We start from the raw sequence: 21,700 nt of genomic DNA on the forward strand, positions 1-21,700 counted from the left end.
AAATAAAAAAGGAAAAATTAAATATAGTTACAATGAATATAGTTACGTTTACATACATACAAAATATATACAATTATGTGTAATATCAAGGTATTGAGTGTTTTACATTATAGTGTAAATAGAAAACTTTGGTTATACCGTGGGTTATACTGAGTAAAAAAAACATGACAAATTCCAGATGTAAGTTATTGACGATGAGGAGCGCTTACAATCATCAGAGCCGTATATTAGAGATAGCACCCTTTATATAGGGTTATAAAAGGGCGCTAATTAGAGAGAGTTTACACTGCCATCCGGTGGCCACAGTGTGTAACTACACTTACTGTAAAACCTTTATTTTTTGTTTAAACTGGAAGTACACTTAATATGTCCACCTTGATGCTAGTGAAGTACCATTGTGGTTCTCATTGTGGCTGTTAGAGGGCAGAATAAGTCATGAATATGATATAAATGCACACAAATTGCTGCATACATGTATGTTTTAAAGTTACAAAAACTACTAATTATGAATACAATTAATACAAATATTGATACTACTATTATTATTTGTAATAATGAGTTCTACGTGTTAATGTGTGTTAAGGTGGATTTATGGTTGTGCGGGGGCTCTACGCAGAACCTACGTTGTAGCCTACGTAAGTGGCCTGAGGTTTATACTTGTGTGCTGGTGTCCATAGACATTATGTCTATGCTGGTGTCTGCGTCGTTCTAGCGTATCTCTTTAAGAGAATAGCAGGGCCAGCGTGTGGTTGTTAGCCATGAATTTAATTTGGTGGTGCAGCTACTCACTATGGCAACAGGAGGGCAGTGAACACTCATGATTCTAAATCAGTCAGACAGACAATCACTCCCTTTTGTAATACTCACATTAATATTATATAAATTGTTATTAATATTGATTATACTAATATTCAACACTGTGTTGTGAGGCCCATACATATAATCAAAAATATTTTTTGTTTTCATTTATTTGGTTATTTTAATTAGCTACTTATTATTATTATTATTTCCATTGTTATTATTTTGTTCATATTATTATTATTCTTGTACGTATTGTTAATCTTTTTTTTAAAGAAAAAGATTTAACTGGAGGAGTATTTTCATCATTTTTAATCGCGAGTATACGTTGCCCTCTGGTGGCCAAAAATCGTAACTACAACGGTTGTAAACGTTTTATTTTGAATATTTAACCGGAAGTCGTTCTATTCCCAATAAATCTAACTTGACACCGACTTGGTTGTAGTTACTCATTGTGGCCACTAGAGGGCAGCTTTACTCGTATTTTTGAATACATACACGTAGTGATCATGTATGCTTCACATTAATGGTTAGTAAATGTTAAAAAAAACTATTGAAACAACTCGTTATTAATACAATTATGACAAATATGGATGCTATCATTGTGTTTGTAATACTCACAATAATACTGATGTGTACATGTTGATGTCAATAACGTTTTAACTAACAGTAATACAGTGTAAAGGGTCCGTGTACTTGGCGGCCAACGGATTTTTGTTTTGAAAGGAAAAAAACAAAAACGAAAAACGGCCAGTTTCCCAATTACCATTAGTAAATAGGAAAACAAAAAACGATCTCGTTTCTGCTCAGCAGGGACTTGTGGCGAAACACAAGTTGACTTTTATTATGAAGTGGTCACAGGAGATTAGCGCTGACCGCTCTCATTCATCAAAAATGAGTCTACACAACAAGATAACCGTCATAGTCTAATAATAATAATAATAATAATAATGAAGCGAAAACACGTTGTTTTGCGCCATTGCTTTGGCAATGTAATGTAGGCTATCTGTCAAACAAACTAAAATCGAAACCATGATATGGCTTTCCCTTAAGTAAAAAAAAAAGTAAAATTACTAGTAAAAGTAGTTAATTTAAAATGAACTGAGTATGTTACTTAGTTACTTTTTTAACCTCCAAAAATCACATTTATATTGATTTTATATCTTATTTATAGCCTACTTATTATAGGCCTGTTTGTTTGACAGATATTGTTGTATTAAATTGGAGTCTTTTGCGATTTGATAAGGGAAAGCCATATCATTGTTTCGATTTTAGTTTGTTTGACAGATACTTTGCCAAAGCAATGTCGCAAAACAACGTTAGAGACTTTTATGTGAAAATGAGAAGTTTTGAAAATGTTTTCGCTTCATTATTATTATTATTATTATTAGACTATGATGGTAATCTTGTTGTGTAGACTCATTTTTGATGAATGAGAGCAGTCAGCGCTAATCTCCTGTGACCACTTCATAATAAAAGTCAACTTGTGTTTCACCACAAGTCCCTGCTGAGCACACCACCTCCGCACACTCCACTCAGAAAACCCCCGTATCGTTCCAAACTGTGAACCCAACGCAGCTGCTATATCCCCACAAGACATCCCATTCTTTCGGTTTTCTAATATAAAACTAGCATATTCGTCTAAAAACATGTCTACGTCCGTATCATTCTAACTGTCCATGGTCTCATTGATGTCCAAATGATTTCCGGGTATGCAGCCGCTTACTACTTACGATCGCTTCCGGGTCACGAAAAAAATGAATGAGGAATAAGATTTATACACACAATTTAATTTCCGAGTTCCATCTACAAACACATCAAAGACAATCGGATAACGAGATAGTTTTTCGTTTTCCGTTTTTTAATATCAAAACAAAAAACGAATAATGTGTTGTTTTCCGTTTTTTGTTTTCCTATTTACTAATGGTAATTGGGAAACTGGCCGTTTCTCGTTTTTTTTTTTTTTCCTTTCAAAACGAAAATCCGTTGGCCGCCAAGTACACGGACCGTAAAGCCACAAAATTAAATTGAGTGTTGCAGTTCCTCACTGTGACCACTGGGTAGCGGTAAACGTTCATGATTGTAAATACACTCAGGTCAGTTGTCAAGCTCACTAGTGTTATGACAGATAACAATATACAATGTCAACCTTCAAAATAAAACTATTAACACCAGTGAGGAACGGAAACCACCGATGCGGGTTTTTAACGATAGGGGGCAACGTTAAGCGTTTTGGCATACGGTTTGCCGGAAACTCTTTCCAAGAAAACGAAGAAGAAGACCACAACGAAGAAGTAAACCCGCGATATGCAAGCAGCAATCATAAACGAATAACGTTATTTCAAATTCATAAAAGAAGTTAATAGCATGTTAATAGCATCATTGTTTTTATAGATTAATACAAAAATATATATATATACATCTAAGACATAATGCGTACTTGTGCACAGACGCGTGCGACGTGATAGCATGACAAAACAAATCCAAAGTTGAAATGTTATACTCACACTAGCTAGCTAGTTCGTTGTTTCTGAAGAATGTCCACGAACATGGAGGAAATTGGGATGGAATCAGACTCAGCCGAGATTTCGGGATCCGCACCACAACAAGGGGTTGCTGATGCTTGGGAAACTGTCACTTCAGCTTTGGTGAGTGGGCTTCATCACTGGACTCACGTAGCGAACATGAAGGGAACCCCAAGTCGCCACCGGACTGCATTCAAATATTTCATGATTGAATGACTACTTGCTTGTAGCTATGGCCCATACCCGGTGGGACGTGACGTAGGACAGTTCACTAATTAGTAGGAAGTATTCACATGAATTCGGCATGTACGTGTAACGCTGCCTTTGCCTTTCTCTTTATTTGCCTGTCTTTGTCTTCCTGTTGGGTCTTTTTTTTAACGTTACCAGCTGTTTGCCTGCGTCTCCGTGCACAAAAAAAAACGACCAAAACCAAGGACAGTTTACTCTGATTCAGGATCAGGTCTTGAGTTGAAGTCGTGATGCAGGTGGCTCTATCCCTGGCAGGCACACCTTGAAAAGTGTCCAGTGTCTAGTTTTTCATTTGAGATTAGCATGGACAGATTACACAGACACACTACAGCCCTGTAGTGACTGTACTGACTTATCTTGGTCTATTTTCTTAGGTGTCTCCTGGCTGCTCGGTGACAGAGCAGAGCCTCTCAGACTCGTTGGCCCTGCTGTGTAGTCAGGGTCTGGGCCGGCTGCTGGGCGGCTGGCTGCTGGAGACTTTGCAGTTGCGTCTGTCCTCTATTGTGGTTCCCGAGTTCTGGTCCGGACTGAAACAGCCGGAGAATGAGCTGGAGGAGAGAGGCAGGGCCTGGGTTCTCCTCACTGCCTTTCGGACTCTATTAGGCCGACTGGAACCTTTCCTTGGCAAGTAGAAATACATCTTATGCAGTCGATAAGTTCAGTACTGATTTATATCAGGGCAGCAACATTATTCAAACATCCCTTCTTCTTCTTCCTCCTCCTCCTAGGTGGTTTGGAGAGGCTGGGGACGTGGCAGGACGAGGGCCGCGCCAGTCTCTGTGGCCCGGGACCTGGGGGCCTCCAGGAGCGGGCCTTTACCATCATCAGGGCCCTCCTCCTCTTCTCCCCCTCGCCTGTTCTCCAGGAGCGAGTGCTGGAGTTTTACAGCAGGACCTTCTCCGTCTATATGAACCAGGAGGGGCAGGCCGAGGACGGGGCCGAGGTTTCAGACGGCCCCGAGCGAGGGGTCTGTTCAGGCTGCGGGGTCCCAACACAGCAGTGCTGGTGTAAGGAGGCCCTGGAGCAGCTGCAGGAGCTCAGCCACATACTGTGAGGGGGACAGATAACACACTGCTGACCGTTTCCAATGCACACATCATTCATAGCTTTTCTAATATTTCTAATGTTATGTAGGAATACTGTTTTGTCAATACCCTCTGCTGCACTAATCAACACTTTAGTGTTGACAGTGGGTGAAATGATTTGTTGGTTTGAGAGAAGATTAAACATACAGAATATACATCAGCTTTATACTTAAAGAAATAATAACAAAATACCTTTTTTTTTTTTTTTTTTTTTTTATGGAGGGTATTAACCAGGTTAACACAAAAGGACACTATGCATGTCACGTATGTGTTATGTGCTTCTTATGAGCATGAGTGGTTGATTTATTTGATGTGGTTGTAGTTCCAAACTGCAGCTGCTGGAGTGGGTCAGCTCCGAGGCCGTCACCTCCATCCTCCACAAGCTCATCGAGCAGCGAATGGAGCAGCACTGCAGGGGCGAATACGAGCGCTCCTTCCTGCTGGAGTTCCAGAAGGTAAAACATGGACCTGTGAATGTTGACGTTAAGTCTGGTCTGGATAAACACCTCATCAGCGGTTTGCTTTTTAAGTTGCCTTCATTTTGAATATGTTTTGTGTGAGCAGTGGCTGGAGCTGGTGCTAGGCTGGCTGAGTAAAGTGTTTGCGAGCGAGGTGGACAGAGAAGGTGTGGTACCTGTTCCCAGTGTTCCCAGTGTTCCCAGCATCCAGGCCGGGCAGCCTGGCAGCTCTGTCCTGAAGCAGTGGAGATGCCACATGCACCAGTTCTTCTGCAGGATCTACGTCAACATGAGGATCGAGGAGCTCTTCAGTATAATCAGAGGTGAGAGAGAGAACGGTGTTTTATTGTGATATTTTAAAGTGTCCCAGCATGTCTCGGAGGTTCGCCTTTGACGATGCTGGGCTAGCAGTCCCCCTTCCAGTCTTTGTGCTAAGCTAGGCTAAATACATCCTGGACTTATTATTATGATTAAATGAACCTGCTGGTCTCTGAAATGTAGTTTAGTTAGAAGCAGAAATGTTTTAATTTTCAACTTTTTCATCCCACATCCTACTTATTGTGCTTATTTTCGTGTTCCCCATCTCTTCTTCAGATTTCCCAGAATCTAAAGCAGCCATTGAAGATCTGAAGTTTTGTCTGGAAAGAACCAACCAGCGACAGCAGCTCCTCACCTCATTAAAATCTGCTTTTGAGAGCCGTCTGCTGCACCCGGGTGAGTTGGCTGCTGGAACGAAAGTATCGTACAGTATTTCTTTAGTTAGAACAGCAGCAGAAGGAGATACTTTTAAATTGAGTTTTGATTGTCCTGTCTTTGTCGTACCATCCGTTCTTAGGAGTTCACACATCGGACATCCTCACGGTTTACATCTCGGCCATCAAGGCTCTCCGAGAGCTTGACCCATCCATGGTCATCCTGCAGGTTGCCTGCCAACCAATCCGCAAGTACCTCAGGTGAGTCGATTATTATTTTAAACAGGAGATTCAATTGTCCGTTGTCATTTCTATAAGCGTGCTTCACATGAAGTTAAATTGTTCCTGGCTGATATCTTTAATCTCTCCCTGATCTTTGTGCTCTGCTTTGGTAACAAACTTTATTTATAGAGAGCACTCTTTTAACCCGGCATAAAACTTTTGAGCCGATTAAAACAAACAGATAAAATAAGGAAGCTGCTACTTTTCTAATCATTACGGTTGAGTTTAGTTGAATCTTCTGTTGCGTGTTTAAGGACCCGGGAGGACACGGTGAGGCAGATCGTGGCCGGTCTGACTGGAGACGCTGAGGGCTGCACGGATTTGGCCTCCGAGCTGTCCAGAGGGGACCCGGTGACTCTGGAGATGCAGGACAGTGATGAAGAAGGCAACGACCCAGAGGACTGGACTCCAGACCCGACCGACGCCGTCCCCGGTCAGTAAACGCATTCTTTGTTATTTCTGCTGCATGTATTCATCGTCCACTGGATTTTACTGAGTCAAAAAAAACTAAACAAAAAAAACTTTTCAGATAAGATGGGCTCGAAACGTAGGTCATCAGACATCATCAGCTTGCTGGTTAGTATCTACGGCAGTAAGGACATCTTCATAGACGAATACAGGGCCGTGCTGGCCGACAGACTGCTGCACCAACTCAACTACAACACTGCCAGGTACAACTGAACAAGCACACTTTGACTAAAGGGTCAGGTTTCTCGTCTTTTTCTCCCCATACAAATAATCAAATTAAGTACAGAAATGCCTTAGTATATTCTGCTGTCCCACATATATACAAAACGGACGAAATCCTACCCATCATCAATCATCCCACCAGACCAGACCACCACAAAACAAAAGCAGCTTAAAAAAAATTAAATAAACCTAGACACAACGTACTACAAAATGATAACTTGTATGTTATTTACAAGTTGGAAACGGATAATTACGAGAACTCAAATATGACAGGAACCAGCATAATGGCGGGGGGCGCTTCATAGACTTTGTTGGAAAAATTTACAAATTTAAATCAATTCACTTTTGTGGAGGTTTTTTTTGTTTCCGATTGGGCTATGGCCAAAATGTCAACATGTGCGGCTCTTTATATAGTCTTGTCCTGTTTTGTGTGTTTGCAGGGAAATTCGTAACGTGGAGCTGCTGAAGCTCAGGTTTGGGGAGTCTCACATGCATTACTGCGAGGTCATGCTGAAGGTAAACACGCTGCCTGACACAATGTTTGATTTAATGCAGTGTAGTCCCCTTTTTAAACAGTCCAGTGTGCACTTTATAACATGAGATGATACTGTTGACATATGCAACAGATATTTGCTTAGTTTTTTTATATCCTCCTGGGAATCCGTGGAGAATTTAAGTCAGTCTAGTTATAGATTGTAGTTTCCATACCCTGTCCTAAAGAAAAGTCCCAATACATATTAATGGATGTTTAAGTAGACACGTAAGTTAAATAAAGTAAAAAGTAGCTGAAATGATTTGTTGAGTTACAGTAAATTGGCATAGTTTTTTATTTATTTTTTTTACCTCTGGCTCTAGACATTTTACAGACCCCACAATTAATAGATTAATCTAAATGATAGCAGCTAGACTAATCAATAATAAAAAATTGTCAGCCCTAGCTGACGTCACACATCCCTTCCTTCTGTCTTGTGTCCAGGACATGGCGGACTCTCGGAGGATCAACAGTAACATCCGCGAGGAGGAATCGAGGCTGAGCGAGGAGGAGCAGCCGTCTCTGTCCCTGTCCTCCATCATCCTGTCCTCTGAGTTCTGGCCTTCGCTAAAGGAGGAGAAGCTGGAGCTCCCTCCGCTCATCTGCCAGGCCATGGAGGCCTACACACACCGCTACGAGAAACTCAAGGTGGAGTTCACCTGCCGCCATTGGCTGTTCTGTTTGTTACACCAGGGTGGTTCTGCATGTTTTAAATTTTTATAAGCGTATCACCACTTCTTAGTTCCTTTCTTTTTCATTACTTTTATACAATCTGAAAATCAACTGGTAAAGTTCAGACATGAAACTTGATGCGGCTGATTTATTTTTTGTCTTAGGGATAATCATCATATGGAAATGCATTTTTTACACAGGGGCTCTTTTGAAAACCTTCACCGACAGCTGAGGTTGAGTTGGCTGCTAAACAGCAACATTTTAAATGCTAGAAACAACTTGCATTACACATCGTACAATGTTCAACCTCCATGTTTGCTAATAGCTTCCTCAGGATTAGATTCTGAGACACCACAGACCACAGCAGCTCATGACTTGTTCTTGTACACACCACTACAAAAACGTAAAAAAGCAATTTGACTTGCTCTCACCGTGTCATGCTTGCAGTTATCTCTCTTTCTGTCATGAGCTTTTTTTTGTGTGTGTGTGAGACTAGTTTAGCAATCAGTACATCATGTATAATTATTTTAGACACCACAACATACCCATCGCTGTGCTGGTCTATATTGAAACTTGTCCTCTGTGTTTCAGGCCATGAGGACGCTGAGCTGGAAGCCTCACCTGGGCTCAGTCACTCTGGACCTGGAGCTGGAGGACCGCACCCTCACCAACCTCACTGTCTCCCCCATCCACGCTGCCATCATCCTGCACTTCCAGGAGAAAAGTACCATCTTTCATTTTAAAACTTATTTCATGTCTTGGTTTGTTTACCTCTGTAGTTAATGGATTTATTATATTTTGTCGGTGCATCAGAAATGTGGTGAATTAGGATCTGGTCAGGTGTTTTCCATGAGAGCTCATGTAATCATCTTGTGGCTGATATTAACTACTCTTCCAGAATAAACACAAGTTACTATTTCTTAAACTTTGCTGAATTTACAAAATGAAATTACAACCAGAAATCAGGATAATTTAAATAGTTACATTCAAAAACATTCCACCTCACCTCACCTTTTTTTTTTTTTTTTTTTTTTTTTTTTTTTAAACGGACTGGTTGCCTATTTGTCATCCACAAGGTTCTTGGACGCTGGAGGAGCTAAGCGTGAAGCTGGGTGCCCCGAAGGAGCTGGTGCACAGGAAGCTGGCTCTGTGGCAGCAGCACGGCGTGCTGAGGGAGGAGGCGGGAGGCCGCTATTACGTGGTGGAGACGGGCTCGTCCAAAGAGAAGATGGAGAGAGGCGTGATGCTGATCGACAGCGACGAGGAAAGGGACTCCAACACAACCACCCAGTCTGAGCAGAGGGAGGAGAAGCTGCAGGTGCTTACACACGCACACACACACACACAAAAGATAACTATGAGTACCTGAAGACGCATCTTAAAACGCTCGTTCTGTCTCTGTAGTTGTTCTGGGCCTACATCCAGGCCATGCTGACCAACCTGGACAGCATGACGCTGGACCGCATCCACTCTATGCTCCGGATGTTCGTTGCCACGGGACCCGTCGTCACAGAGATGGACGTCAACGAGCTGGAGGCCTTCCTGCAGAGGAAGGTCAGGGAGCATCAGCTGATGGTCTCTGCAGGTGTCTACAGACTCCCCAAATCCAACTGATGAAGAGGAGCATGAGAGCGAAAACAAGGAGAAAAAAAAACTGCTCAAGTGTGACGCTGCATTCAGGTGCTGTGAGAAATATATAGGACAATATTTTTCTCCTCAGCTTTAGGAAAGGAATACTACTTAAACTTCTAATTGCAGCTATCAGTAAATTCCTGTTTGTTCTGCAGACAGACCCTGTTTTTCAGATCAATTCTGACATCAACCCACAAGTAAGTATCAGTAGCTGAAAGAAGGGGAAGTTCTTCACTTTCAAAGTAATCCAACAAAATTTCCACCAGCATGTCAAACTGGATTTTCTTGATATGAATGCAGCATAATTTTATGAGGGTTAGTCCTCTAAAGGTTTGTTTTTTTCAAAATAAAAGCACTTCCACCCCCTTTAGCATCAGTGCAGACAGTTTTGATGCTGCAACCACAGTTGTGAAGTTATTGGTGTTGAACACAGACATATATTACTAATGTATTATAAGTATAAAAGCTCTTAAATGTCTCCTATGTTCGTCTGAACTGAGTCAACCAGGGACATGCATTACTTATAAATCGATATTTCCATTTCATTTCAGAAGTTTCCAGCAGTGACCTTCAGCTGTTACACTGAATGGACTATCTGCAGTTAGAAACACACACTTATCTCCTAAGCCACAGTTTACAGAGTTTTGTTTTTTACCCAATTTTGTATTAATAATCTGAATATGTAAAGTAACTAGTAAATAAAGGTATCAAATAAATGTAGTGCAGTTAAAAATACAATATTTACCTCTGAGATGTAGTGGAGTAGAAGTAAAGTAGCATAAAATGGAAATACTAAAGCACCTCAAAATTGTACTTAAGTACAGTACTTGAGTAATTGTACTTTGTTAATTTCCACCACAGTTTTTTTTCCTTTTACATGTAACAAAGTATTTCTGCAGAGGTATTGCTACTTTTACCTCTATCGGTATGAAGTCATTTAAAAGTCTCCAAAGCCAAACAGAAAATCCTTTATCTTTTGTGAGACATACGAGTCATCAGGACTATTTTCTGGTGATATGAGTTCAAGTTAGTTTAAAGGTCCCATGTTGCCAAAAGTGAAGTAAATTGTATTTTTTGATTACAAAGCAGGTCAAGATGCTATATTAATACTGTAAAAGTATCAAAACGCTCAATCCACAGAAACAGCCCGTATTTGGAAACTGTGCCTTTAAACGAGCTGCCGGGGCTTCTTTACGGTAAGACCCGGAAACACTGACCAATCAGAGGTGTTCATATTTTAAATTCCAGTGAAAACCATTTGAGTTGATGGTGAAGCATTGAAGAAAAAGGGTTAAACTCACTCAGTGCATTATGTAGATAAAATGTACATTGCATGTACATTTTTTAGATAACTTACAGGAGAATCTAAGGTAGGTGTTGAATTTTGAATTGGTTTAAATAGGCAGCTTCAGCTGCTTTTTGGTGCTCTTATTTTTTTTTATTTTGGGAACAGGTTGATACTCTTCATAGGTAAACCTTGGAATTATGATTCCACCTGAAGCACTGGCCTGTAGGAGGATATATTGTGATACAAACAGTAACTCTGGATTTATTGCTTTATTTCGACACATTTGCTAGGCAACAGATTTATATTTAAAAACATACCAATGACTTAAACATTTTGGGCTTGTAATTTGTTGAGGTTACACACATACTGTAGTCTTGGATTATTACTGGCCTCATTTGAGCTGAAATAAGGTATACAGACATTTGAGTGCACTCCTCACACCTGTTAGTGTGTCAAGGTTACAATTTAGTAACAATGGCAACGAGTTCCCTTTCAGTGGTAAATTAAGTTTACTGTATTAAGAAAAAACAACTAAAACATCAGCACATAACAGTGGTTCATTAGTGCAAAGTTAAAGGACCGTACCAGAGTTTCTGTATGTTCTAGCTCATTCCCCACGATCACATACAGTTCTACATTTCAAAACAGATTGTTGTGTTTTTAATCAACTGTACAGGCAGCAGTTTTCTTGTTCTTTGTCTCGTTTACATCACAATATTAAAATCAATTTGCAGAGACTTGAAAAATAATTGAGTTAGTTTACATCATGAATGCTCTGACTCTTAGTTATGTTATTCCTTTGTGGAAATGTAGTGCAGACTCTTCACTTTTTATTATCATGTTTTGTGATGGATTGTAATCAGCTGGTTAATAGATGAAGAAAAGAGTCATTAGTTGCAGTCCTGTAACAAACAGTAATTTAGTTATTCTTGGAACCACAATAGGTAGTTGGGCTAAAAGATTAATTAAAATCAAAAATGTTTGTGAATACGCTCTTAGTGTCATGGCACCTGTCTGATGTTTTTGTTTCAATAGAAATTTGAATGATGATTGGCACTAATGAAAAGGCCAAGGGATACGGAAAATATTATGGATTTATGGGAAGCATTTTCAACAGCAATCTTTATAGTAATCTGGGCAGTTAGTAGCAGAGATGACTCACTGACCAACCTCTCCATCATCAGGCCCTACTGCCAGCAGAACAAAAATTTGAAAACACTACAGAATGCTTTAAATGTGATTCGTGGTAAATGGGCTAAAAATTCTAAAACACCAGAATGATCCTTTAACTCATGTAACCTCCCAGCTGCTACATGCAGTCAGTGCTGACAGACTGTAAATTCCTCTGCCTCAGTTCCATTCACAACCAGCAGTAAGGCAGAACTAGCTGCCGCCTGTTGGTTGGTAACTTGGCGTAGTGAATAGCGCAGGACAGTTTCAAACACTTGCATCTGCAGTTTGAAACACAGAACACTTTTCTCCTAAGGCACGTTTTCCCAATCTTGTTTGAATGCTTCTTGTGTAAGCGATGAGCGCTATGTGGCTGTGTAGTCTGTCTGGGGCTCAGCAGCATTTCTTTCCCCTCTTCCTGCGGTCTCGGTCTCTGTGGGCGTTGATGTTGACGGTGTCCTTCTCCCGCCTCGTCCCTCTCGGCTCTGTTCTGGCTCTGCTTCTTGGCCCGGAGCACCATGTGAGTGAAGGCCATGAACATCTGAGCAAAGCAACAAATCACACTGAGTGTTCAGAGCTTTTGGAAAATGTTGCAACAGCTAGTGGATTAATCGATAAGTCAATTGACAGAGCATTCATCTGCAACTAAACTATGTTTCAGTAATTCTTTAAGGTTAAATTCCCAAACATTTAATCTCAAATGTGAATATTTGCGGTTTGCTTTTTTATATAAAAGAAAAGTTAACAGTTTGGGTTTTGGACTGTTGGCTGAACGAAACAAGCAATCCAAACCCAAATGTGAAGGGCATTTTCACTAATATAAAAATAATCTGCAGATTATTCTGTAATATAATAATTAATTGCAGCCCTAAAATTGTACAAAAGGAAACATGAATCAACACATGCAAATATGCTTTAGTAACATTACCAGGGGAAAAGAATGCCAAACGCATATAAGAAATCTCAGATACAACCTAAAGGGAATTTTATATGAAATTATATTACACTTACCTCTTCTACGTTTACGTTCTCTTTGGCACTGGTTTCGAACACCCGAACCCCCATTGACTCCCCAAAACGCACAGCATCCTGGGTATCCACCTGTTTCCTGGCAGGGTCGTCATTTTTGTTTCCCACTGAGAGTGAGCAGGAAAAGTTATTTTTATTTCTACTCTTTCAGGCTGGTACAATCTGACCGTTTTATTGTTTATAATCAAAGTGCATGAAAAGACTACACCAACTATACTAACTGTTTAGACCGCCACTCCTTAAGTGTTAAAACTCCTTAAGTGTCACACTTTTATACTTGGGTGTAATAGTGTTTCTTTGATTAAAATAACCAGGCTGAACTTCATTCATTTGTTTTTAAAATCGCACAGTTTAGACATTTACAGAACACAGCCTTTTCATTAGCAGGAACTTTTGCACAGACCTTTTTTTATTTTAACCACAGTGGGTCGTAAAAAGTCCCTGCTACCTAGGCAGCACTTGAGCAAGCAATGAGACTGTCCAACCAATACATGTCGGTCTGAATGTTTTAACAACACTCCAGCATGCAAATAACATGAAAATACGAAACTCGCATTAATACGGCTGACTCACCTAGAATCTTGCAGACGTTGTCACAGTTCTGGGATATTTCATTTAACCACCTCTTAACATTCACAAACGACTCTGGATTTGTCACGTCGTAAACAATAATGACCCCGTGGGTGTTTCTGTAGTACCTGGACAAAGAAAGATTGAAAAAAATTAAAAAATAGCCATACACCGCCAGGCTAAAATGAAAGTGAGGAAAATTCCTGAACATAAAACCAGTTTGGGCCTGTGGATGATTACGTTGATGTGATGGTTCTGAATCTCTCCTGGCCCGCTGTGTCCCAGATTTGCAGCTTAACCCGCTCTCCATCGATGTCCACTGTTCGGATCTTAAAGTCGACACCGATGGTGGTGATGTAGCTGCCTGCAGGAGACCAGCGGACCATCAAAAGTCAGAATAACAAGACAACACAGACTCCCCTGTACTGCATTTGTGTGCAACGTTAATATGCTAAACATTCACTTCAGTATCAGCAGAACATTCTTTTTCCTCCAAAAATTTAGTACATTGCCACAGCAAAGATTGTGCATCCATAATCAATTGCATAGGTTGATATTATGCTATCAAATTATCTAGGTTAGGTGCAATTATATTCATGACCGTAATGGCTCCAGGAAGTTAACAATTTGTGAAACACCCTTTTTTATTTTATTTTTTTGGGCATTTTAGGCCTTTATTCTACAGGGCAGCTGAAGACATGAGAGGGGAGAGAGGGGGGGATATGACATGCAGCAAAGGGCCGTAGGCCGGAATCGAACCTGGGGCAGCTGCGTCGAGGAGTAAACCTCTATACATGAGAACCCGCTCTACCAACTGAGCTATCCAGACGCCCGCCCCCCCTTTTTTTTCATTAATTGTTAAAAAACGTTGGTGGGTGCAAAAATGAAATAACTTTAAGGGGACTCCTGCTAATGTAGCAGCATGCCCTTGTTGCCCATTAAGGCTCCTTCAGTCATGCCCCATCTATACAGATGTTGTCAGGACTGTTAGTGTGTGCACTCTGATTCTTTTTCTTTTATTTATTTAGAAAAAGGACAACACACAATCAACATTTCTGTAAATGTGCCAGTGTTAGCCAGGCAGCCAATTTTCAACTGTAAATCTGCCTGACATCTGCCTCACTCCTATTAGTTTAGTCACACCTTACAAACTCCCAGTGTAGCTCCACTCACCTTCAACTAGAGCCCAGTCTAATGAGGCAAAAAAACTGCGTGGTATGCAGAGCCTTTACATGGAGATTGCAATTAATGTGTTTTCTGCCAAATGGGAATAGCTTTGTATGACAGATATTTAAATTCAATCAATATGTTTGAGGAAGTCATTCTTAATCAAAAGGTTCTACAGTATATGTCCACCCTTCCACCAAAATGTCTGCATGTTGTCCAAAACGTTGCCTTCCTCTGGAGCTCCTGACATGTTAGGGCAGCTCTGCTTACCCAGATAAGATGACTTGACTTGATTAAAATGCTTTTACTTCTCTGCCTAAAAGAAGAGCCTAAGTGAGAGCCTACAGTGTGTTACTCCGGGGATTTTTTTCCAGTTAGGACTGATTTTCTATTAATAAATATGGAGGCGTTTACTGTGATTTGACTTGCAGCAAACTGTGGTAACTCACCAGAGAAGGAGTTGTCTGCAAAGCGGAGCAGAAGACTGCTTTTGCCGACACCTGAGAGACAAAAAGATCAGCAGGAAAAGATTAGCAAGTAACTTACTCTGAGGAATTAAATGTTCCCAAACAGGAACAGACAAGCCAGTCATACCTAGGTTTCCAGGATAAGGAAAGTGAAACAAAGCGAGAAATACGAGCAAAGGTTGAACTCTATACTGGAGACAAATGAGCTTGAAGTGTGTGATTAAAAAGAGACAACAATCCTTGAAAAAAAATCCTGCCTAAATAATCTGCTGAAACCTTCCCCGAGAGAACCAGTGAGAATTTGTTCAAAAGAAAAATGACAAATCAGAACAAAGCAGCAGCAGGCCGGGAAACATACAGTACAGTATAACCCACAACTATCACAATATTTAACCTTCAAAAACAAAAGTGTCACTACAAGGTATTCATTATAATCCAATGCAATATATATATAACCAAAGAAGAAAATAAGTCTAAAACGTCTTGCAATTGCTGAATGTATGCAGGTAAAGAGGAAAACGCATCTTCAATGCAACAAAAAGTAATAACTTAATGGTGTCAGAGTATCAAAATTACATTGAATTAAAACACAACATTGATCATTAGTTCCACATTACTATGGAGTCCCAAAAGCAACAAACGCCACTAACAGGCTGCCTGATGAGTCAAAGTATTTTTGAATACATCAATAAATAGCGGTTAATAATGGTTTGTTAAAAACGAGCCCAGTTAAGCCCCATCACAGACAAAGCTTGTGGGAACCGTTATCAGAAACTGAACCCTGTAACCGTCCGACTACCTGTCCACAAATGACACTGAACGCTGTTAACAGGCAAAAAAAACGTACAGATGTAGCTGTTGTTTTTTCTAATGATAAAAATCCTCCCTTACTGAAACCGGGAATTATAGGGAAACATTTCAGGAAATATCCTTCAAAGAAACTTCACAAAATTGTTCCAATAAAGAAATGTAAAACCCTAATGATGCTGATATGTTCCCCAATCGTATTTATAACGTCACAGAATCAGCTAATGCTGGAACACCAAAGTCATGTAAGAACAAACGGCCAGCGTTCCAAAATAATCAGATGTTTTGTGACTTTATATACTCGACTAACAACAAGAATCAGAGCTAGAATTCATTAAGTATCAGTATAAAAGTCAAAATTGATTACATCTAAAAAAAAAAAAAAACCCCAACCCCAGATGTGGACAACAGTAGTGTGTGTTTGAACAACGCGGAAGAGTGTGTAGCTTTTGCAGTTTGAAACTTGCTTATTGTTATTAAAACAAACACGCAGCTGACGCAATTTGAAGCGGTTCACGGCTTTGTTTTGACAGTGAACCAGGAGGTGGCTTGAAACTGGTCTGAACCTCTGCGGGGCATTTCTTTATAATAACGTTCACAGAGTCAGACGGTTTGTGAGTTTCAGAAAGCTATTGCACATTGTAATAAACCTAGATTTGGCTGACGTACCTCATATCAACTCAGCTCTTCTATTATATCCTGCAACATTGACTAGATTAGTGAGGGAAACATATACACAAACACGTTAAGATAGATGGATTTTTTTTAAACTTTCTTTATCAAAACCCCCCCTATCAGTAATAGTATCATACGGGATATATTATTCTCAAATTTGAAAATCAGAAGAAAACACGCACACACGGGTTACAGGAGTATCGGAAAAAAAATAAAATAAAAAATATATATATATATATATATATATATATATATATATATATATATATATATATATATATATATATAGCGCAGAGCCTTAGCAGTGTGCATGACTAGCAGGAGTGACACTAAAGTTAAATAAACCATTTTGACTTGTCAAACACAAGTGAAACCTGTGCACTTCCTACTATAACAAGTCAAAATATATGATCTGAAAAAAGTTATGATATATTTCTTCTGTGTGTAAAGAAACTGCCGGTTTAAGCGTTATTTAACTTATATTTTTCATTTTCCCACAAACTAATGAGAAGAATGCTTAAAAATAAACACATAGCTCATGTTCTTGAGTGCATAATCTAATTTGCTTCTTTTGTTACTAGTTTCCCAAGTATTGTGTTACCAGCATATAAAAAGGGCATTCATTTTTGGGCTTCCTGTGCATTACAGAAAACCTTTGGGAACCACTGAATTCATGTATTCACTTGCAGGGCGGCATATTAATGCCATTTGTCACTTCTGGGACTCTTGAAACAACATGCTTTGACTTCAGATGAAGTCTTAAATTAATTTAATAAAATGCACTAACTGGAGTCTCCAATGATGAGCAGTTTGAAGAGATGATTGTAGTCCTTTCCCGCCATTTGGAAGGCCTCTTAATGTATTTCCAAGTAAAATCAGTTTCATAGGAGGAGGTGATATTCCTGATCTCCCCAGTGCTTTTGATTTTCACCTCCCAATGCTACGAGCTCAGAGTAGCACAAGAGTTTGTCCAAAAATCACAGGCATTCCTGTGCCAACAAGAGGACATTCCAGTCGAATTTTTTTTGGTTTATCCTTTGAGTTTCAGTTCAGAAGTTCACATCATTCAGTTTGGATTCACAGTGAAACCACAGCAGCCAGAAGAAAACAGACCGTTTCTGAAGAGCTCTGTATGTATGGTTCATGCTTGACGGCTGATAGCAGCCACGTGGTTCCACCTTAGTTCCAGTCACACCCACCGACACTCCAGCAGGGGATTTCCAACTTGTGACAACTCATCGGTTTTTATACGCACTGATTTTTTACATTCACAGTTCTGTCAGTGAAGTGTGGACACTCCCTTCTTTTTCCTTTGGATGAAGTCCCACATTGAATGTAACGTCTTCACAGAGGTCTATTCGTTTAAAAACACTGAAAGCCACACTTTCTATGATTACAGGGATTTGGCATTTTGTGGTTATTGCTCAGACAGCCAAATGGACAGGTGACTTAACAACTGATCATGAATCCACTTATTGTCCTGAACTCCTCCACTATTCATTCATTAACTCCATCTCCTTTTTTAAAAAGAAGCAAAAAACTGAGACGTTCTTTTTTTTCACTGCATTTCGGTAGTGGTTACATCTGCTGAGGTTCCTTTAAGATGATCCTTTAAATTTCACTTCCTGTTCCCAGTTCCTCTGGTTGATAGGTGAAAAGTCAACTGTTCCCTGTATCATTACAGATGGAGGGCTCTAGCTTCTTTGTTCAGCCCAGGTTAAAAAAGGTGCTAAAGAAAGAGAAAAATAATCAGATGTTAAAAGGAAAACACATCAATCAGCAGTGCATCATAACCACTGTGCAGTGGTGGACTGTAACTAAGTACATTTACATATGTGTTGTAGCCTACTTTAGTAAAAGTACCTCACATTTGTAATTGAGTATTTTATGTAACCTTATACTTCTACTCTCCTTTTTCTTGAGATAAGTAAAGTCTTCAAAAAGCCTCTTGGATCCAGTGGAAAATGCTTCATCACAAAGCTGAAAACGGCTGTTTTTCTGACACCATGAAAAGTTGACTTTTTAGAGATACAGTATGTGGTTCTCACAGGAGACAGACACAACAAACATAATGAGTTTATAGAATATGATGCATTGCTATAGATTAAACTGGCCAACAGTATATAAAGGAGGTAAAATTAGTACAACCTTAAACATCTACAGCAGTAAAATGCAACATACACATTAATGCAGCAGAATTATTAATCCAGAAACATCAGATATAATAGGAAAACACTGACAGGGAACATAGCAGCACTATACATACTTTTACTTTAGGTACATTTTGCTGATTAGACACTTTAAGTAAGGTTTTGAATGCAGGACTTACTGTATAGTGGAGTATTTTCAGTATGGTATTAGTACTTTTAGTAAAGTAAAGGATCTGAATACTTCTTCCACCATTGCCATTGTGATTATCAGTTAATTGTTGATTAGAGTGTGTGCCCCTCCTTACCTCCCTCCCTGCTCCTCAAACAACAGCTGAGTCACTAAATATAACTTCCTCATCCTGCTTTATCCACCACCATTCTTTAACTTAGCTGGGTTAGCTGGTTAGCTACAACAAAACCTCGCGGACAGTCCGACTGTCCAGGCTAGCTATCATTGCCTTCCCATGACTGGCACTAAGCTTAATAGGAAAGTAAAACAGTGGAGTTTGGCTAGCTAACGGTGAGCCAGTTTTCCTTGAAAACAGGAAAGGCTGCAGCTGTCTTTAAAAATGATAAATCTTATCTCTAAATTTCTAAACACTATAGTCGCCGCATTTGTTTTTACCTTTATTTATTAACGGGACTTTCACTGAGGAAGGAAGTGTATACAACAGTTTAATAATTATTTGTAGGGCCTGTATCAGCGCAGGTTAACACCTTGTACAATACAATTGACAATATTGTTGAGTCATTCCAAACTGCATTTGTAGGCTACTGCTGTGTGAAGTAACTTAAAGCTAATTTTTTTCTAAAAGTCTAATTTAATCAATAATTCTAAATCTAGAGAAGACGAATTTAAGTACAACACATAGCTACCGTTTGAGAATAAAAGTCTTAATTCATATGGGGTGCGAGCACTTGCCCATAGACGAGCCGATGCTTTTTTTCAAATATTTTGTACGTAGTTTGGCGTAAAATCCTAACGAACACGAGGCAACATCATTCAGTGGCCACAGGTCAACCAGAAAACAGAAGGACATCCACATCAGCACTGGTTAAACGGGAGGTCGACACTATTGATACATGTTGTAAAACAGCAGCTGCAATGACACTAACGTTTATTAATCCGGTTGGAGTTTAGCCGTTAAAGCGAGGTTTGTGTGTGACACAGACCAACAGCTCACCTTGTAGGACACGTTTTAGGTTGAAGACAACGTTTACGCCAAACTTCCCACGAAAATTTCCTTTTTTTCGGAAAATGAATTGATTGAGGCTACGCTAAGCCTATAAATTACTTGTATGGATGTATTAAAAAACTTAAAACACGTTCTTCGATTCGGCACAGATTAAAAAACACAAACGCGGGCTTGTGTGGACGTTGAACTAGCTATTTCAATTGTCACTTATATTTTCGCTAACGTAATATTACGTTACGTCGTTGGTAGTATTGCATGAGCGGTAGGAAACAGCGGATTAAGTACTTACACGCAAACTACTTCAACTAGAGTAGCAACGAGACCATGACAATACATAGAAAATAGCGATTCGTGTTGGATAACATGTGCTAAGAAGCTAAGAAACCTTAAAATCTTCCGGATTTCTTTTTTCCAGTCTGGAGTGACGGTCTCTGGGCCTGACCCTGGCCTGCCACTTATTCCCGACACCAAGAAAACTTCTCACTCCTCGGAGAAACTTTAAACTAGACATTTATAAAAAATAAACTTACTTTGGTCATTGAGGTGTACTTGGTGCACGGTCACTGGGTCATGTTTACAGATCCGCGGTTGACGTTGTGTATGTCCCGTTGAAGTCCGCTAGATCACCGATTCGGTCGGAATGTCTCCCCGCCGACCACACCTGACTGTCTGCAGCTGATGACCCACTCTCATCATCTGATGCTGCATTCACGTCATGTGGGAAAAACCTAAAACCGCTGTGTGCCAACTCAGGGCCTACAACTAGATTTTTTTTTTTTACTTTATAATTTAGTCCATGTAAGGTTACTCAAAAAGGACACAAAACAAAAGGGAACAGGATACACAACTAAAAAGAAACAAAAGTGGTTAATCAAGAAATTCTTTGTGTCCACAATTTTGATGGGATTTTTTTTTGTCCCTGCAGTGCATCCTCATCTAAAGTACTACTGTCAGCATTTCTAGGCCCGCATAAGTCATAAACTATGTTTTACAGTCTATGGTCATAAAGGGCTGATTGAGCCTGTCCCATGTTAAACACAGAGACAGTGCAAACATCAACTCTGACAAATTAGTGACAAAAAATGTCTAATTAAGTCTAGGACCTTTCTAAAAAGGTACAAACATTCAGGTCAGGTCATTTCACTTACATCACAGCTTGAGCTTTAACCAAAAATGCTTAAATATAGTGCTGAATTAGTACTATCTGAAATTTGTGAAAAATGAAACTATCGGTGAAGACACACCTAAACAGCGATTTCGCCATGCTGGTTTCAATATTGCAAGAGCAGCCAAAACCAGTGTCTGGTCACAGTTAACATTGAGTAATGTTTCCGTGCACAGCCCGTTTCACCCTCACACGGAAAGCATTCTTTCACAATTTAAAAGCTGAGTAAACTGTTTTTTTAGAATAAAACCCAAACTGTGTAATAATCTACTCCTCTTTGTACAGGATATAAAGCAGCGCAATAACTAACTCCTCCCCCAACTATTTTAAGTGTCCAAGTTATGCTTTTTCCCTTTATAATAATAATTTATACTTTATTAATCCCACAAGGGGAAATTCCA

General features: G+C 39.7%; 2 protein-coding genes across 3 annotated transcripts; one reads left to right on the plus strand and one right to left on the minus strand.

The window, feature by feature from the left end:
• Positions 1 to 3,022: 3,022 nt before the first annotated feature.
• On the plus strand, positions 3,023 to 10,015 carry anapc2 (anaphase promoting complex subunit 2). 2 transcript variants are annotated; one of them, XM_028599863.1, is made up of 14 exons: positions 3,023 to 3,446; positions 3,947 to 4,196; positions 4,301 to 4,622; positions 4,980 to 5,112; positions 5,222 to 5,438; positions 5,710 to 5,829; positions 5,951 to 6,068; positions 6,344 to 6,522; positions 6,619 to 6,760; positions 7,220 to 7,295; positions 7,756 to 7,959; positions 8,575 to 8,707; positions 9,060 to 9,301; positions 9,388 to 10,015. In XM_028599863.1, the coding sequence occupies exons 1-14, from the start codon at positions 3,336 to 3,338 to the stop codon at positions 9,595 to 9,597; spliced, it is 2,457 nt and encodes an 818-aa protein (XP_028455664.1). In that variant the 5' UTR covers positions 3,023 to 3,335; the 3' UTR covers positions 9,598 to 10,015. The 2 variants fall into 2 exon arrangements, with proteins under 2 accessions (XP_028455664.1, XP_028455665.1); XM_028599864.1 differs by lacking the exon at positions 3,023 to 3,446 and adding an exon at positions 3,640 to 3,808.
• A 2,363-nt stretch (positions 10,016 to 12,378) lies between these two features.
• Positions 12,379 to 20,939, minus strand: LOC114569825 (ras-related protein Rab-35). Its single transcript, XM_075447450.1, is given in 8 exon segments — positions 12,379 to 12,545; positions 12,547 to 12,614; positions 13,085 to 13,209; positions 13,676 to 13,800; positions 13,913 to 14,036; positions 15,289 to 15,339; positions 17,576 to 18,517; positions 20,665 to 20,939. Coding segments are annotated over 7 exon segments (627 nt in total). The 5' UTR covers positions 17,631 to 18,517; positions 20,665 to 20,939; the 3' UTR covers positions 12,379 to 12,466.
• Positions 20,940 to 21,700: the final 761 nt, after the last annotated feature.

Source organism: Perca flavescens, chromosome 15 (genome assembly GCF_004354835.1).
Source record: "Perca flavescens isolate YP-PL-M2 chromosome 15, PFLA_1.0, whole genome shotgun sequence".
NCBI lineage: Eukaryota > Metazoa > Chordata > Actinopteri > Perciformes > Percidae > Perca > Perca flavescens.

Excerpts from the sequence above, each read along its gene's own strand:
- anapc2 (XM_028599863.1), top strand. The coding sequence starts at position 3,336 with ATGTCCACGAACATGGAGGAAATTGGGATGGAATCAGACTCAGCCGAG. Across the intron at positions 6,761-7,219 it reads CTCAACTACAACACTGCCAG|GGAAATTCGTAACGTGGAGC; the intron begins GTACAACTGAAC and ends GTGTGTTTGCAG. Across the intron at positions 7,960-8,574 it reads ACCGCTACGAGAAACTCAAG|GCCATGAGGACGCTGAGCTG; the intron begins GTGGAGTTCACC and ends TCTGTGTTTCAG.